The sequence below is a fragment of the Falco biarmicus genome, chromosome 2 (genome assembly GCF_023638135.1).
Source record: "Falco biarmicus isolate bFalBia1 chromosome 2, bFalBia1.pri, whole genome shotgun sequence".
Taxonomy (NCBI): Eukaryota; Metazoa; Chordata; class Aves; order Falconiformes; family Falconidae; genus Falco; species Falco biarmicus.
The window spans coordinates 46,375,982-46,392,104 of record NC_079289.1 but is presented as its reverse complement, the minus strand read 5'-3'; the positions used below and the strand labels follow the sequence as shown (position 1 = coordinate 46,392,104).

At 41.4% G+C, this 16,123-nt stretch overlaps 1 protein-coding gene across 4 annotated transcripts in view; it reads right to left on the bottom strand.

The window, feature by feature from the left end:
• The window catches only part of SLAIN1 (SLAIN motif family member 1), a 58,962-nt gene that overhangs the window by 17,274 nt on the left and 25,565 nt on the right, over window positions 1-16,123 (bottom strand). For 2 of the 4 annotated variants that reach the window (XM_056329449.1, XM_056329451.1), the window contains 3 exons: window positions 5,239-5,388; window positions 3,154-3,303; window positions 602-940 (listed from right to left, as the gene is read on the bottom strand). In XM_056329449.1, the coding sequence (XP_056185424.1) occupies window positions 602-940; window positions 3,154-3,303; window positions 5,239-5,388 (639 nt within the window). The remainder of the gene's footprint in view (window positions 1-601; window positions 941-3,153; window positions 3,304-5,238; window positions 5,389-16,123) is intronic. The other 2 variants (XM_056329450.1, XM_056329452.1) reach the window with 1 other exon arrangement.

The window sequence follows — 16,123 nt, the reverse complement described above, 5'->3', positions numbered from 1 at the left end:
TGGAATACATCTCAAATGCAGTCCTAAAAGCAGCAATGGCTCAGGATAGTTCGGGAGTGACATTATCTCCCACTTACAGTCTGCCCTACCAGACCCAGAACACGAGCACAGTGCTGACCTGACCCCTGCCATAAGCACTCATCGCAGACTGACAGCATAGTTTCATTAACAGCAAAGTCAGAAATAAAAAAGGGAACGAAAATCTGAAAACCTTATTTTGTAGTTTACTGTATTCACAATGGACTTGCATAGGCCAAGCTCAAAAGCCTCATCAGTTCATCTAGCCAACTACCAGCCTGCTAAAAGATGTTCTTTCCTTTTTCTTCTTTCTTGACTTGTGGTTATCCTTGCAGCACTTTAAAACAGACTAAAGCAACAACTTCCACGATTCAGTCACAGATCACATTTTGTAGCAAATTACTTAGCAAGAACATACCTCAAATCATTTTCACAGGCTTAAATTCCTTGTCACAATTCATGGACTGATCTAGCTGTCATACTCTAAACACACTTCACTCTGTTGACACAACTTGATCTTTAAAATGGCACTGGCACTTTGCAGCGAAAAAAAGACAACTTCTCAGAAAAGTATGCAACCCACCTCCATTAATCCTACTTGGTTGCTGCTCTGGAGTTTGGGCTTGAGGAGAGTAGTAGGGCTGCTGATAGGTATTTGAAGGGAAGTGTGGGGAGGTAGGGCTCCTCCTGCAGTCCCGGATGCTGGAGAAAGTCTGTGAATGAGGAATTCCTCTCTGGAAGGGGGAGCAGCGAGTCAGCCGTGGCTGCGGAGGTGGAAGGTGGTCAAACTCTTCCTCATCCTCAAGACTATAGCGATCATATTCCTGGTCACCGCATGTCCCTTTCTTTCCCACATGCAGAGAGACGCTTGAACTGTGCCTTGACACAGATGCTGAAGTTGAAGCATAATCTTGCCTAAGGCCTGTAAATTCCAAGAGAAAGATGATTTGGTTTCTGCTGTAATTAACTCTGAACACGCACTTCAATTTTGAAAACTAAGTAGGTAAGCAGACATAATTTTACAGCAAGAACTGCATTTACAGTATCACCAGGCTGAAGATTTGAGGTAGGATTCATCTTATCCAACTTTCCATGTCTACCTTTCAGGCACTTAAGCCTGAATTATTTCCCTCGAGATCCCTTTTTAATAAAAAATATAAAAAAAGAGTACAGGCATCTCCAAAATGCAGTACCTGTGAGATGTCTTAGATGCCTCTCTGAACATAAGATGAATTGCCTTCAGGAGGCACCTATTTTTCTGCCAACAGAAAGATCACATGAGTATTAAGCTTTTAACTTTTAAACACTCTTAATTAGAGGAATTAACACTATTAGTTTTCCAAGTTATTGTTATTAAACTCCTATACTCATGCAATGAAAATGCTGACAATGACATTCCTAAACTTAGAACCCATGTAAATATTCTGGCTCTCCGACCTCCCTGAACCAGAATTAGTTCCTGCTAGCACCTGGTCTCATTGATAAGGTTTATTGGTAACACAGCTGTCTTTTAGACAGGTACACATCTGACCACCCCCTTTTCAGAATGCCAGGTTTTGAAAACCATCCCACTATCAGCGCTTCCCCAAAAGAGCATGTTTGCTCCAGGTCAAGTGAGAGGGAAACATCCACATCCTGCATACATCCCTCCTTTTCCCAGCCACACAGCAGCCAGGGAAAAAGGGGATGTACATCTCATTTCCAGGAGCTGAGTAACTCTGCCAGCAGCTGCAGACAACAACTCTTCTAGATTTACAAAAAGCCCTCAGCTTTGACAGATGTCTTTGCTTCATAATGGAAACTTCTTATGCTTCCCTCCAGCCCTCGAGTGGGATTTTATTCGTGGCCGTGAAGAGAGCGTGCCTGCATGCACGTATAACACTAACACTTTCCACAGGATTAAGTGGACAACAACTATCATGTGCTCAAACATTCTGCACCAGCTGCTACTGTAAGGATGAGATAAAACCATTACACCTGACATAGATTAGAAGAAAAACTGTGGTTTTCCGTTCAGTTTACTAATGACCTGATTCCTTAAAGAGCTAAGTACTTGAAGTCATTTTTAAACATCACTCTGAAGGAGATGAGCACAGCTCAGTAATGCAATCCCTTGTATCTTTGATAGTCATATTTTTTTAATAATTATTATAACTTTCACATAACATCAGAAATTTGCCGAGCTGTGACTATACACATTTTCCAGCTGAGAATTCAGTTGTCTTGGAAAGTCTCACACCTGCTAATTTCTCTGCTGAATGTAGCGAGTGCTACCAGATGCTCCGCAAGTTCAACTGCTGACAAGTGATCACTCTGGCCTGCTCAGTCCAGTTGCTGCAACCATATCGCAGCTCTAATTTTTTCCTCACATTTTTATTTCATTTTATTTTGTCATTTATTACTTGGTATTTTCCTGCAGTCACCATCTCTGAACTTCTCGGTTTTCATCTCATCATTTCCTCCTTTACGCCTCACTTGGCACTAATAGGAAGTGAGAAAGATACTGCACTCACTGTCTGAGTGATTTCTAAGTCAAATGCCCTTTATTTATAAATAAAGACATCTTCCAAAGATTACTACCAAGCCAAACTATAATCTATGTCAAACAAGGTTTTGAGCTCAGATTTGTACATAGTCACTTGTCTCAAACCAAAATGTTAAACGCCCCAATTCAGGATCTAAAGGGGAATTAATTTTAAAATTAATCTGACAATTAAGGAAGTCAAAGTAGGGGCAAAGAAACCTACAAGAGCTGCTTGCTTTTACCTTTCTCATGAAACATAAGAAAATGTTTCTTTACATTACATATACATAAGAAAACTGCTTTAGCACCTTCCCTCCCCAGAAATAAAATTATTTTAATTAATGGGGTAAGACATTGTAAATCTTCTAAATCTAAATGTACTCAATGGGTATGGAGCTACCAGTTGGGATTCAGAAAAATATAAGCATCAAGTTGAATCGGAACCCAATGACGTGCACACCTCTGAGCAGCTGAAGTGTTTTTCCATCTGCCACTCAAGAAGCAACAGCATTTAAGAAAGATCTACCTAACTGAGACCAGACAGGAGCAGTTTTGACTGTTAGAGAAAATCTTCCTCAGACTATTTTGAAAAATGAAAAAAAACCACCTACTTTCCTCCTGTAGACGAGCCATGATCTGAACATCAGTGAGATCCTGCAGCTTGTATCCCATGGAGATGGAATCATCCTCCAGCTCCGAGGTGCTCAGTTCACTGTCTATTGATGACTGTGGGCTCAAAGGGGAACTCCTAGAAATGTAACCTATATAAAAAACCATAACCTTTAGTCTGTGAATACATCTGGCCATCTTCCATTCACAACTCTCTGCTCTTTATATTACAGTAGTTTACAATATTTTCTGTATAACAGAGAAAAACCTTCAGACGTGTAGTGCAATCCACTAACAACTAACAAAGGGCTTTGATACTTGTGAAAAGTAGTAAATGTAGTAATAATCATGAATTTCTCTATTTCTCTATTGAATAGAGTATAGCTCCGAATATAGTATCACATTGCCCAGACAACAAATAATTTACCCACACAGCTCGGATTAGTTAGCATAGCCTAAATACATCTGCATTTGAATCCTTCTGACGAGACTGTGGTTCTCTTTATCCTGTTCTAGAAAGCAAGCATGTATGTGTCACCAACTTCAGCTCAGTACTCAGACTCCGTGTCAGAGCCATTTACCTAAATTTTACTGTGTTTTTAAATCGTTTATAATCGTCAGAGAAATCAATAACAATTAAGACTGAACATTATGCAACAACAGAGAAAGAAATGTCTCCTTCACAGAGCTACCTTTTGGAGAGGGTTCTGGATTCTACGTTTTCCCTGCATGATAGTAAAATATAAACTAAGTTGCAAATAGTTGCATGAGCTTGCTGTTGCCCAACTTTAAAGAAAAATTCTTCAAATAAAACAGTAATCACTTTCTAATATCCTCTGGACCACCAGAGGCCCACAGCCTGCAGGGTGAGAACCACTGTGACTACAGCTCATCAGCTGTGCTTCTATCACAGATGTGTTTGCATCCTCTAGCACCGCTGAAAGCAGCCCCCTAAAATTAATCTGAAATTCAGCTGTTCTCTAATAATATCTCCAACAGAAAAGGACACGCATGGGATTACTTTGCTCTGGAAGGATCCTAAGGAATAAATGTGTTTGCTTTTTCAAATTTGGAAGTTACAGTGTTCCTCAAGGTTTTGCAGAGGTAGTAGCAGCTGTGCCCTTTTCAAGCAGCAGTGTGAAGCCAGACAAGATACCTGAGGGTATCTACAATAGCATGAGATGCTTTCATTTAGGAACTAAACTACATCCCAATGAATAGGGGGGCTCAGACATCTCAATCACACGTAGACACCTACGCCAGGTGTTCAGTCTGGAGCTGTATGTCACCCACAGTGCCCATACGCCTTAAAACGGCTTTCTGTCATGTGCACATGACATCACACACAGAAAACAGTGCACGGATCAGTGTGACACTGATGTTAACGACCTCAGACCAGGCCTGCTCTCATCAGCAATAAAATGTTAATGCCTCTTCCCCAGAAGATTATTTTCTCTGCTACCACTGCAGCTTAAGAGAAATCATAGAGACAAACTGATCCCCAATACTTGTAGTGAAAAAGGAAAAATGCAACTCTCTGCAATTTACAGCCCCTGGAAAGTCTGTATTTTTCCTAAAACTCCTGTGTCCCCTGAAAATCAGTAGCAAACATAAAATAAATCTTCGATAGTAGCAACAATACCAGTTTGAAAACAGCCACGATTCTGTTGGCTATTGCTATTATAGAGAAATTCTCCCTGCAACTTCATTACACAGCTGTACAAATGTTTCTGTAGACACAAGGAAGGGACACACTGGGGCAGAAATGAGCAATAAAGGGCAAACAAAGCTGGAGACTGTTTAAACTGACACAGTCACAACTATACTCTCAGGTAAATCACTATTGAGAAATAGGCTTTGTTTACAAGTACCACTTTCCTGTAACATGCACTGTAACACAGAAGAAAACCTACCCAGCTAGCTAATTGCCACATTTTAGGTCATTTTTTACAAAGTTCTCCCTCTGAGATGAGAGTTTATATACAATCATCCAATCCAAACAGTGTACTGCTGTTAAATGCCAGCAAGATTAGATTAAATTAAGCAATTTTGCAAGCACTGTAAATCAATAAAATGATACGCATTACCTGTCCGTTCAGGTGTTAGTATTGCTTTACTGGAGGTTTTAGAGAAGCTGGGACTATTAAAGCCATTGGTATATGGGGTGAGTCTCGCAACAGGACTATAGGGAAAAGCCAAGGAGACAGGTGTAGAGAAGAGGTTCCGCCATCGGCTAGCTGTTACAGATGCAAGGGAAGAGGGGGAAAAAAAGATTTACAGTTATTAATAGAATAGTGCTGTTAGAGCAAAAAATCATCTCATCTTAGTCTGTTCATTATACATTTTTTACTTATTGCAAAAGGAAAATAAAGGTCAAAGTTGAACAGCAAACAAGAGGATCACTACAGCCTTCCACATGTAAAAGTGTGCTCCAAAAACTTTTTTAGCAAGTATGTCTTGTTTACCATCTTCTGTGTATACACCATTTTGGTATATTTTCATTACATACGGTGCCAACAAACAAAGTATCAGGAAGTAAACAAAACTACTGTTAAGAGAAAAACAGATGAAAAATTTGTAGTGCTTTTTAAGGTTCATGGCAATTAATCATCACACAACTGAATTAGCAGTTAAATTACCAGCTATAAGAATTCAGAGACAACAGTAAATAATGCTTAACCGTCAAGTTAAAAACAACTGTAATCCCACAGCAAGCTTTTAAGCTACCATATTTCCCCTTCGCTTTTTACAGCATCAAATTCCTGATTACATAAACATGAACTTTTTTTCACTGTTTCTGGAGGATCAATCAAATAATAGAACAGGGCACTTATTTTCTTACATATTGCTTACAACGAGCTTGTAACGCATCTTGTCTGCTCAGTAACATCACTGAGAGCTCAGAATAGGCCAAAACCCTAAAGGCTTATTTAATTTAAATTTTCTTAGTTCATGCAGTAAAATATGAATACAACTGTTCTTTGCCTATTTTTTAACATGCATTCAAAAGGTAAAATATAAAATATTGATATACTCTCCAGAAAAAAATGTAATTTTCAGAGAACCCATTCAGATACAAGCAAAGTTTGTACAGATGAAGAACAAACGATAGTATCACATCTTTATTTGTGATAGAATCTATTTTGTGCTGACAAATGTTACGTACAGTGACACAAGGAAGGGAGGGAGCTAGGAACATACTTACACGTAGCTTAGCAGTCAGTGGCATAACCTCAGTGCTTAGCAGGCGTTACTGCATGGTGCCAGATGCCGCAAACTGGTTTTCAAAACTAGAAGGGCCTAAAAGCCCTCAAAAGCTATTCTCCATCACATGGCTAGCTAATACAACAAACCTGCCATGTTATCTGGACCTATTGATCCAGTTATTTTAAACATTCGCAGATAGATATTCAAACAATTTTCAGGGCCTCTCTGTTTCAAAACCTTACTGTCACCACAGTGATTTAGCAGGACATACGAACTTTAATTCTGTCTTGATAATATCAGTAACAAGTGGATGTAAGGAACAGCAGGGAATGGTATCTTGTTGGCAGGTTGTCAATCACATCCTTGCAACATTTTGGAGTAATCAGTTTGTCGCCAGTGCAAAAAAATGCTATTTCCTCCCTATTCCTTTTGCTTTAACCCATTCAAAAGCACTCCTGGGTTTGTAAGGAATAAGCAGCCTTTTCTACTCTTCCCACTAGTGCTGCTAAGTTTGAAGCAAAGGCAACCACCTGGTTCCAGCACTGGCACAAAGCAGTCTGCCAGGGAGGGGAAGTATCTGCAAGGCTCAGCCTCTGCGGGAGGGAGCAAAGCTATGCATTAATAAGATAAAAATTCAAATTGTGATCTTTGCTGTCCCTTCACCAAATAATTATTGCCATTCCCTCATTTTTTGATGATTCTAGTTCCTCCAAGCTTAAAAAACCCTTACAGGTCTGAGATCTTAATTAGGAGCAGCATCAGCATGGCTTCTAGGGAACTGCTCAATACCAAGCAACACGACACAGGCTCCTCGGCACGGCTATTTGTCCATAACATTCACTAACGTGAGCAGTTCAGGAGTCAAGCATGCAAGTCCTCCAGGACAAAAGAAGAGCAAATGCAGATGGACACAACTCTATACATTAGTAATTAACACAAATTGCTGGGGATGAGACTAACTCACAAGGAACAATAACTGCAAACTGATTTGAGGCATTCATTGAAAGAAACGCATGTGATAAGTAAGAGTAGATCCCAATATCATATTCACAACTAATGTTTTTCATGTCCACCAGAAACCATTAGTAAGGAGCAAGGGATGACAGTTCCTTGTGATTGTATTTTTCTGCCTAACACAAGATCCTGTTTTGCAGCAGCCTGATCATTTGCCAGGCCAATTAGCTGCCAGCGTGTTCTCACTCCCAGATGTGGTCAACTGTACAGCACAAATAAACCTCATTCATTACCCTCCACAATAACCGCTGTGAGCTGGCCCACTGTGCACAAAGCAACAGTTATCACGACTATGAAAGCAAGAACCCACATGAAGAATATAATTAGTATTTATGGCAAACCAGATTTCAGACTCCTTTTTCAAACAGAATGTATTCACAAGGAAAGATGGATGAAGAAGTCAAGAAACTCTATCCACACTAATCTATGTATTAAATCTCTAGATATACACTGTAAAATATCCTCAACTGCAGAACTTTTGCCACTGTGCCTAAAATAAAACTTCATAGTGTTTAAGCATCAGCAAAGGACTGACAATTTTTAGGCATATGATTAACTCCATTGCTTAGGATCAAATATAGAAAACTGTTTTCATTAAGTTTCAAACAGAAATATCTACGTACATATTGAGTACTTCCACACTATCAATCAAACACAGCAAAATTAGACTTACTGAAATCTTGTGCTAATGCCAAACCCATGAAAAGGTATGCAGGAAGCAAGTGCTACAGACATCTAGGCAAATACATAAATTAATGTGAAATCTGTAAAATCTCAAAATTGTGCAATGGATAGACATTTTAGGATAGTTATTTTGTTCCACACTGATTCTGAGACTACTTTGGTTAGCATGATAAAACACCACTATGGTATGCATGGATGAGACAACGTTGTTAAGATCTTTATTCTAAGCTTAAAAGCCCAGCTATTAAGTTTTGAATTTTACAGTATTTGTAGCTTCTTAACACCCCAACTCCGGTTGCCCACAGATGAAATAAGAAACTCAGGTACTATTTAAAAACAAAGGAAGTTTCTAACCTTTGCAGTTGAATAGAAGCCTGAATAATCCTGCTCTGAGTACCTTACATGGAAGATGCACTGAAGGAAGAAAAGGTATCAACCATGGAAAGGAACACAGGGGCACCTAAAGACCCATTAAGAGAAAAGAAGCCAAAACCTCCATTTCATTTACTGACAGCAAAGAGTTAAACACATTAACAATTTGACTTCTTGAAGCACAAAACTGTTGGAACTAATATTCTGTAATAAAATAAGCACAAATTGTCCCAGTCATCAAAGCCTACAGTTAGATTGCAAATGCCCAACCTTTTGAGTATGATTTCCTTGTATTTGATCAAGTCTTAGCAACTAGACTGCCAAGAAACTGCATTACACAATGCCTACTCTGTATTTTAAAAAAGGACTTGTCAAAATGATTACATAAGCAATCAAACTTTTGCTTTAAAAAATAAAATCAGCAACAAGTGCGCCTGTTCATAAATTAAAAATATTTACTAGCACAACTGAAGGTTTAAAAATTAAGAGCTCACTTTTCAGAACTTTCCTAGAGACATCAAAATGCTAAAATAGATGAGAATAGTAACTCACATAGAAAAATATGAGCAACTACATAAACACAAATATTCACCACACTGTGAATAATTAGCATTTGATAAGAACTGATGGAAAATTTACATGAAAGCCTGAACAAGTAAACATCTACAGAACTGCATGGCTCAAAAGGAATGGCATACCCTGTAAAACCACTGCATGTACCATATCCAAAGCAATTCCTTTACTAAAAGCAATTTCTCATTTAATCTACATAAGGTACACAATTTCTAAATGTATATAATCATGTTTTTGAAAGTGAAGATGAAATTTGCTATTCAAACTAATGAGAACATTCATAAGCTGGGACACGAGGTAAAAACCTGCATAGGTTTCCATTAGGTTGTTTTAATTTTGTGGGGTCACACTGACGTAAACAGGGACAGGTCAAGTACAGGTCCTCGATGAACGAGACATACCTAGGACATTATATTAGCTAAGGATATCAGGGTGTCCAAGGCACCAAAAGAAGTACATGCACGTTTTAAACACCTTCCATTCTTGTAACTGTATTCTGAAACTCAACAAATTCAGTTTGCCAGAATAGGGACTTACATTCACTGTAAGCAAAACAAAAAATATTTCTTTGCTATAAAGACAGAAAAAAATAAAGAAATAAATAATTGAGCTATACGACTGAATAAACTTACTAAATTATAGAAGGCATTATCTAGCTTGCTTATGCACTCAATTAGCTTAAGTTTCATATAGACCTTTGGGCAAGAGTAAAAGATGCTTTTTAAGCTCGAGGTAAAATAAATTAAATTGCATATATGCAGACATCTGAATATGGGTATAATTACACAGCCTGAACAAAACCCCTCTTCTGAGCCAACGGGGTAGGAGTATTTACAATACTGTCAATCTAGCAAGTTTTGAACATACAGCACTTTCCTGCTGCATACTTTCTTTTGAGCAGGAAACCCAAACCACTTCCCTGATGCATATGCACGGCTGCACAGCAGCCATGCTTAAAAGCGAGGTATCTCTCTCAGGAGTAAAATGCACAGTCCTACATGGGAAACAGAAGCATTCTGTTAATCACTGGAGAAACTCAAGAGTGCTAGAAGGGAATTCAAAACCCTCTCCTTACCATAGATAAGAACATCTAAACCAGCTAAGAGCCATCACCTCAGTGAAGCATATCTAATATATCTAATACCTTCCTCCCAACAACAGGTATTTTAACCTTCACTTCTGGTCCCTATAAAACAGTGATTCAGTCTGAAATCTACTCCTACAGTCAGATGTACACCTGGAAATAGTGTCTTAATGTGCTTGAAAACACAGCCAGAGGAAGAAGAGATGAAAGTAGCTCCCAGTACTTACTGAATAGTGTCGTTGTTGGGACACTTGCTCAAGAAGCAGGACACTTGGGCTCCTACTACTTGCCAGCCTGAAGAGATTTACTCCAGTTCACGGGAAACCCAGAGCTCCTGTAAGAACCTGAAGCAGTCTCAGGTATTAGAGAGGTGCTAGATACTTAACTGCAACCAACACTGTGGTGCCCCTGTTCAGGAACAGTTCAGGTAGCTAAGTTTCCAAAGCAAAGCCTGAGTAGATACCATCTTTCAAGGACCTCAGGAGCTCCCAAACACATGACCTTAGAAGTACGTACAATCCTTAGCTCTAGTTTACAGGGTGAGGCGTTCAGCTTCTGTGCTCCAAAGAAAAGGCCTGTAACATCTTCCAGGGTTTATTTAAACCTAGCGCTTCAAAGCTAACCTTTGCGACAGCAATGTTTTCAGCTTTGGTAACTTTAAGTATGAGTATCGAGTTGTACTTGTAAAACTGGAAACTAGCCCGAGGCACACACCTATTCCCATCTTGGTAAATATTACTGTACAGTGACCTTGACTTTTCAAGCAGCACTGTCCACACAGCCATCAGCGTGGTCATCTCAATAGCTTGTTCCAGCACATATGGTTTCCTAACCACAGCTGTAGCTCCTTCATCAATCCCCACTAGTGGTAGCATCTTTGCCATCAGCACAGAGTCACATTTCACATGCTTAATGCACATTTTCAGTCACATTGAAACTGTAAGTGCCCAAAACTATTTCCCTGCACTACCACACACAGCTCACAAAATGCTCTTGGGGCTTGTTTGCTGTTTCTGTCCCTTCATTTCTTGGTCAAGAGACGCAAAGCACCTCTTCTTTCCCAGCTGCAATGGTAACAGAGAGAAACTCCTTAAGCATACACTGCACAAGGGGACTCCTATCAAGAGCCAGTAAACAGGGGTTTCCATCAGAATTTAGTGTATATCCTTACCCTTGAACATCCATAATTAGACTACAACAACTGAAAAAATATATGCCAACGTTTTTCATTGCTTTTGGTTTCCTACACTAAATCCATGCCTTCTCACATACATGTCTCTTCTTAAGACTGGCTAGCTGGTGAGAAACTACACAGCAATGAAATGGCTTCATTTGATCATCTTCTGCAAGAATTGAGTTTCTCTACAAAATTCTAAGTTTTCACAGTAGTTTTAATAGCCAATGTACAGGATTGGAATGTAAAGAAAAAAAGAGATTAAATACTCATCTTGTGCTACTTTAAAGTAATAAAAAGTAACCAAGCTCAGCTTCAAATGTCTAATGAAATCAACTGTCAAAGTTTGGACTGCATTGGGTTTGCGTGGCAACATTCTGGTCGTCAGGGTGCTATAGGGGTGTTTTTGTGAGAAGCTGCTAGAAGCTTCCCCCACATCAGACAGAGCCAATGCCAGCTGGCTCCAAGACAGCCCCAGAGCTGGCCAAGGCTAAGCTCATCAGTGATGGTGGTAGCATCCCCATGATAATTTATTTAACAAGGGGGGAGGGAAACCTGTGCAATGGCAGCCAGAGCGAGGAGACTATGTGAGAAGCACAGCCCTGCAGACACCAGGGTCAGCATGTGCTCCAGGTTCTGGAGCCCGTGGTGAGCCAGGCTGTGCCCTGCAGCCCATGGAGGCCAGTGGTGGAGCAGATCCCCACCTGCAGCCCATGGAGGTCAGTGGTGGAGCAGATCCCCACCTGCAGCCCATGGAGGTCAGTGGTGGAGCAGATCCCCACCTGCAGCCCATGGAGGCCAGTGGTGGAGCAGATCCCCACCTGCAGCCCGTGGAGGTCAGTGGTGGAGCAGATCCCCACCTGCAGCCCGTGGAGGTCAGTGGTGGAGCAGACCCCCACCTGCAGCCCGTGGAGGCCAGTGGTGGAGCAGATCCCCACCTGCAGCCCATGGAGGTCAGTGGTGGAGCAGATACCCACCTGCAGCCCATGGAGGACCCCACACCGCAGCAGGTGGATGCACCCAAAGGGGGCTGTGACCAGTGGGCAGCCCGCGCTGGAGCAGGCTCCTGGCAGGACCCGTGGCTCCCTGGAGAGAGGAGCCCAGGCTGGAGCAGGTTTGCTGGCCGGGCTTGTGACCCCGCGGGGGACCCACGCTGGAGCAGCCTGTGCCTGAAGGGCTGCACCCCGGGGAAGGGACCCACGCTGGGGCAGGGTGGGAAGGACTGCAGCCCATGGGAAGGGCTCGTGTGGGAGAAGTTCATGGAGGGCTGTCTGCCGGGGGGGGACCCCAGGCTGGAGCCGGAGCAGAGTGTGAGGAGCCTCCTGCTGAGGGGGGGGAGCGGCAGAGACAGCGTGTGAGGGACTGACCGCAGCCCCTGGTCCCTGTCCCCCTGTGCTGCTGGCAGGGAGAATGGTGAAGAAATCAGGAATGAAGTTGAGCCCGGGAAGAAGGGAGGGGTGGGGGAAGGTGTTTTAAGATTTAGTTTTATTTCTCATTACCATACTCTGATTTTGACTGGCAATAAATTCAATTAATTTTCCCCAAGTTGAGCCTGTTTCACCCAAGACATAATTGCTGAGTGATCTCCCTGTCCTTGTGTCGACCCACAAACCTTTCATTACATTTTCTCTCCCCTGCCCAGGTGAGGAGGGGAGTGACAGGGTGGGTACATGGCCTCCAGCCAAGGTCAACCTACCACACAAACACACAGTGACAGGAGGACATGAGAAAATTAATAAAGATTGCCCACTTTCCTCTAAGCCTAGGAACACTGAAAAATAATGTTAGTTTTAAAGAGCATGTGAGATCTGGAAGTACCTGAAAAAGTTTGTTTGCCAGTTCATTCACATAAAGTCCTTTTTAGAAAAATTATATAAAAGGGTGTAATATTAGTATAGAGAGAGCAGTTCAGTTGGTATGTATTGGTATACAACTGTTTGGTACATAGAGCTGCAACAATTCATATATCTGAAGATCTGCCCCAGCAAATGCAGCACAGGCCTCTTTTAAAGGTACAATCAGAAAGCCTATCCCAATTGCAGTAGTTCCTAGAACTTTGGGCTAGCACAGCACAGCAAAGCAAAGCAATCGGCAGTGGTGTCTGGCATACTGCAGTTGGTGACAAAAACGTACATCTCAGTAAGATTCAGGAATGACCCACTTTGTCTAACGTTCCAGTTGTGCCAACGTTTACCTGCTGGTGGAAGTAGGGAAGATTTATATATATTTTTCAAGACAGATGTGCAACTACTGTATTTCAACGTAATTCAGTGAAAGGCTGACCTGAAAATTGTCTTTGGACACATTACATCCAGGAAAAACAACACTGCCTTCCATCTGCAATGTGCTGGAGGGCAGAGAGATTCTAATTGCTATTCTCTGACCCAACTTTCTCATAAAAAATATTTTATGACACCAACTTATTCAAAAGACTACAAATTAAATGGAAATAAGAGGGATGAGCTACCTCCAACAAAAGATACTGTGCCTTAGTTATGTGCTTTGGAAGGCTGGGTTTTCTGCTGTGTTTTGGGTGGGTTGGTTTGTTTTTTTACTTGCCTCTTTAAGGCAAACTTTTTACTGAACAAGCTATATAAACAGCGAAGCACATAGGCTTTGTGAAAAATGTAATTGTCTCAGCATTCATTTTCCTTCTGTGTGTACAACTCTCCCCGCATGCACAAGTCCAAAAGCAAATCTTCTGAGCAGAGGTAGCAGCCAAACATGGTTCCCAGCTCCCTTTTTTGAAGAAAAAGGCCAAATACTATGCTGCAGTATTAAGCCTTAGGCATGACCTAGGGCCCAAATGTCTGTTCCCAGTTCCCATACTCAGCAACTGGTGTTTTATACAAACTGCCAGTCTGATGCATTTCCACTCCATTTGGTGGATTCTTAACCAGAAGCCATGAGCATGCAAGCTCCCACTTTTCACCTAGTTTGAAATAAGCTATACCTTTCTGAGCAGAAGACTCATTCTTGTATATTATCACATCAGGTAACCTAGAACACAATACATAGCCCCAGATTCTTCTGCCAAACTATGAGCATTTCATTCACTAAGGAGAGAGTGTTTACCCCATTTAATTTTAGGCACCTTCAAATACGGAATTAGGAGCCTTCCAAAACAAGAAATTCTTACCCAAGGGTACTGTGAATGCAAAAATTTACATGGGAAGATCACACAAATTCACAGAAGAGGAATCCATCAAGCACATCTAAATCAGAGTTCGCATCTGGTTCAGTCAGTGTCTGAACTGGAAATACAACTGGGAGGCTGTCAGGAGAGGCATGTATGCTATTTCCCCATATTCTCAGTCTCTTCTAGTATCTATTTATGGCACTTTTGGATGTTGGATCCTGTGTCACAGACACAGTGAAGATGCTCTTATGTATACACGCATGCTTGACCTTGTCACACAGGACACAATGTACTTCACCTCCACTCAAAAAGCAGATGAGCTGTGCCTCATTGTCTTCGCTGCCTACAAAGGCAGCCCAGTGTGACTGGCTCTGATACAGATCTCTGCATATATTCAAACCAAACTCACTCTGACAGCATTCATTACAGAGAACAACAAACAGAGCTTAAAAACAGATTTCAGAGCCTGTATTCAGTTTTTCATTTTCCTAAGCAACTGAAAAAGACAACTCTTTTGCAGTGCTAGAGCATTGCAATGCTTGCATCCATCCTACTTAAAACAGCTCAGATACCCAATTAAAATTATCAAACACCTTTCTTGGCAGCAGATCCACTTGAAAGGGGAACACTTCATACCTTCCCACAGGCTAATGCTTTACCCTGATCCTCCCCATGCTATGTTCTCAGCTGCATTGGTGCACTGCACCAGCAAGTACAACCATCCTTGCAAGACTTCATGCTAAATCAGATCAATTATCCAATCTGTTTAAAAAGATCTTTTTATTAATCTATTTTTTTAAACAAGGAAGAGTTCCTCAGTTTCCTTTACCAGGAAGACGGAACCCAGCTGTACCTGGGCATTTTTAAGGGAGAGATGGAGCAGCAGAGAACAGCAGCAGAAAGGTGGGGCTGCTGAAGCCAACACTGCCTCCAAAAGAAAAGCCTGTCAGAGAACAGCCTCCACAATGTGTGTAAAGGCAGGTGAGATGAACTCAATGTCTGACACTGATTGTTTGCTTACATATACAGTGCAGAGCAAAACAACAGCACTTTCATTACATTTTAACAATGAGCAACAAAAAAGGGAACTAAATGGTAACCACTTTACCACGGCACTCAGAGTAAAGCTATCACCATGATGCGCAGACAATGCACATAAGGCCACAGAAACATCTTCCAAATCTTGCTGTGCCAGCTGGATAGACCTCCTGCCTCCGCTACTTCTGGCTGTAAATTATCAGGTCTCTGGTTAGGCTTACCCAGCACAGACTCACTGAAATGGGCACGGAAGCCATTATCTAATCATCTCAGCTAGTAGATCTGAAGGAGCAGCCATTCCTGTAGGCACAAATGAAGTTAGAACAAGACATATATCCCTGCCAAAAAGAAAATGGGTTACATTTCCATGTAAATAGATGAGAGGAAGACAACAACAGCAATCTAAGATCATCTTATTCCAAATGTAGTTGATCCACAAGAGACTTTTAGGTTTGTTTATACCATACAAGAGAGCAGAGTGTCCAAGAGCCCTGAAGAACCTCTGAGGAGGCTGGTGTGTCTACCTAGAGAAAGGCAGGACTGTAGCAAGAAACTAACATCTCTTTCACAACCAGCACACCTTCACTAGCAGCTAGCTGCAACCAACCTGGTGGGTATAACCAATCTGGTCTCAAATAGTCCAAATAACCTTGTAAAAATCTCCACACCATATTGAGTGGTGGCTTC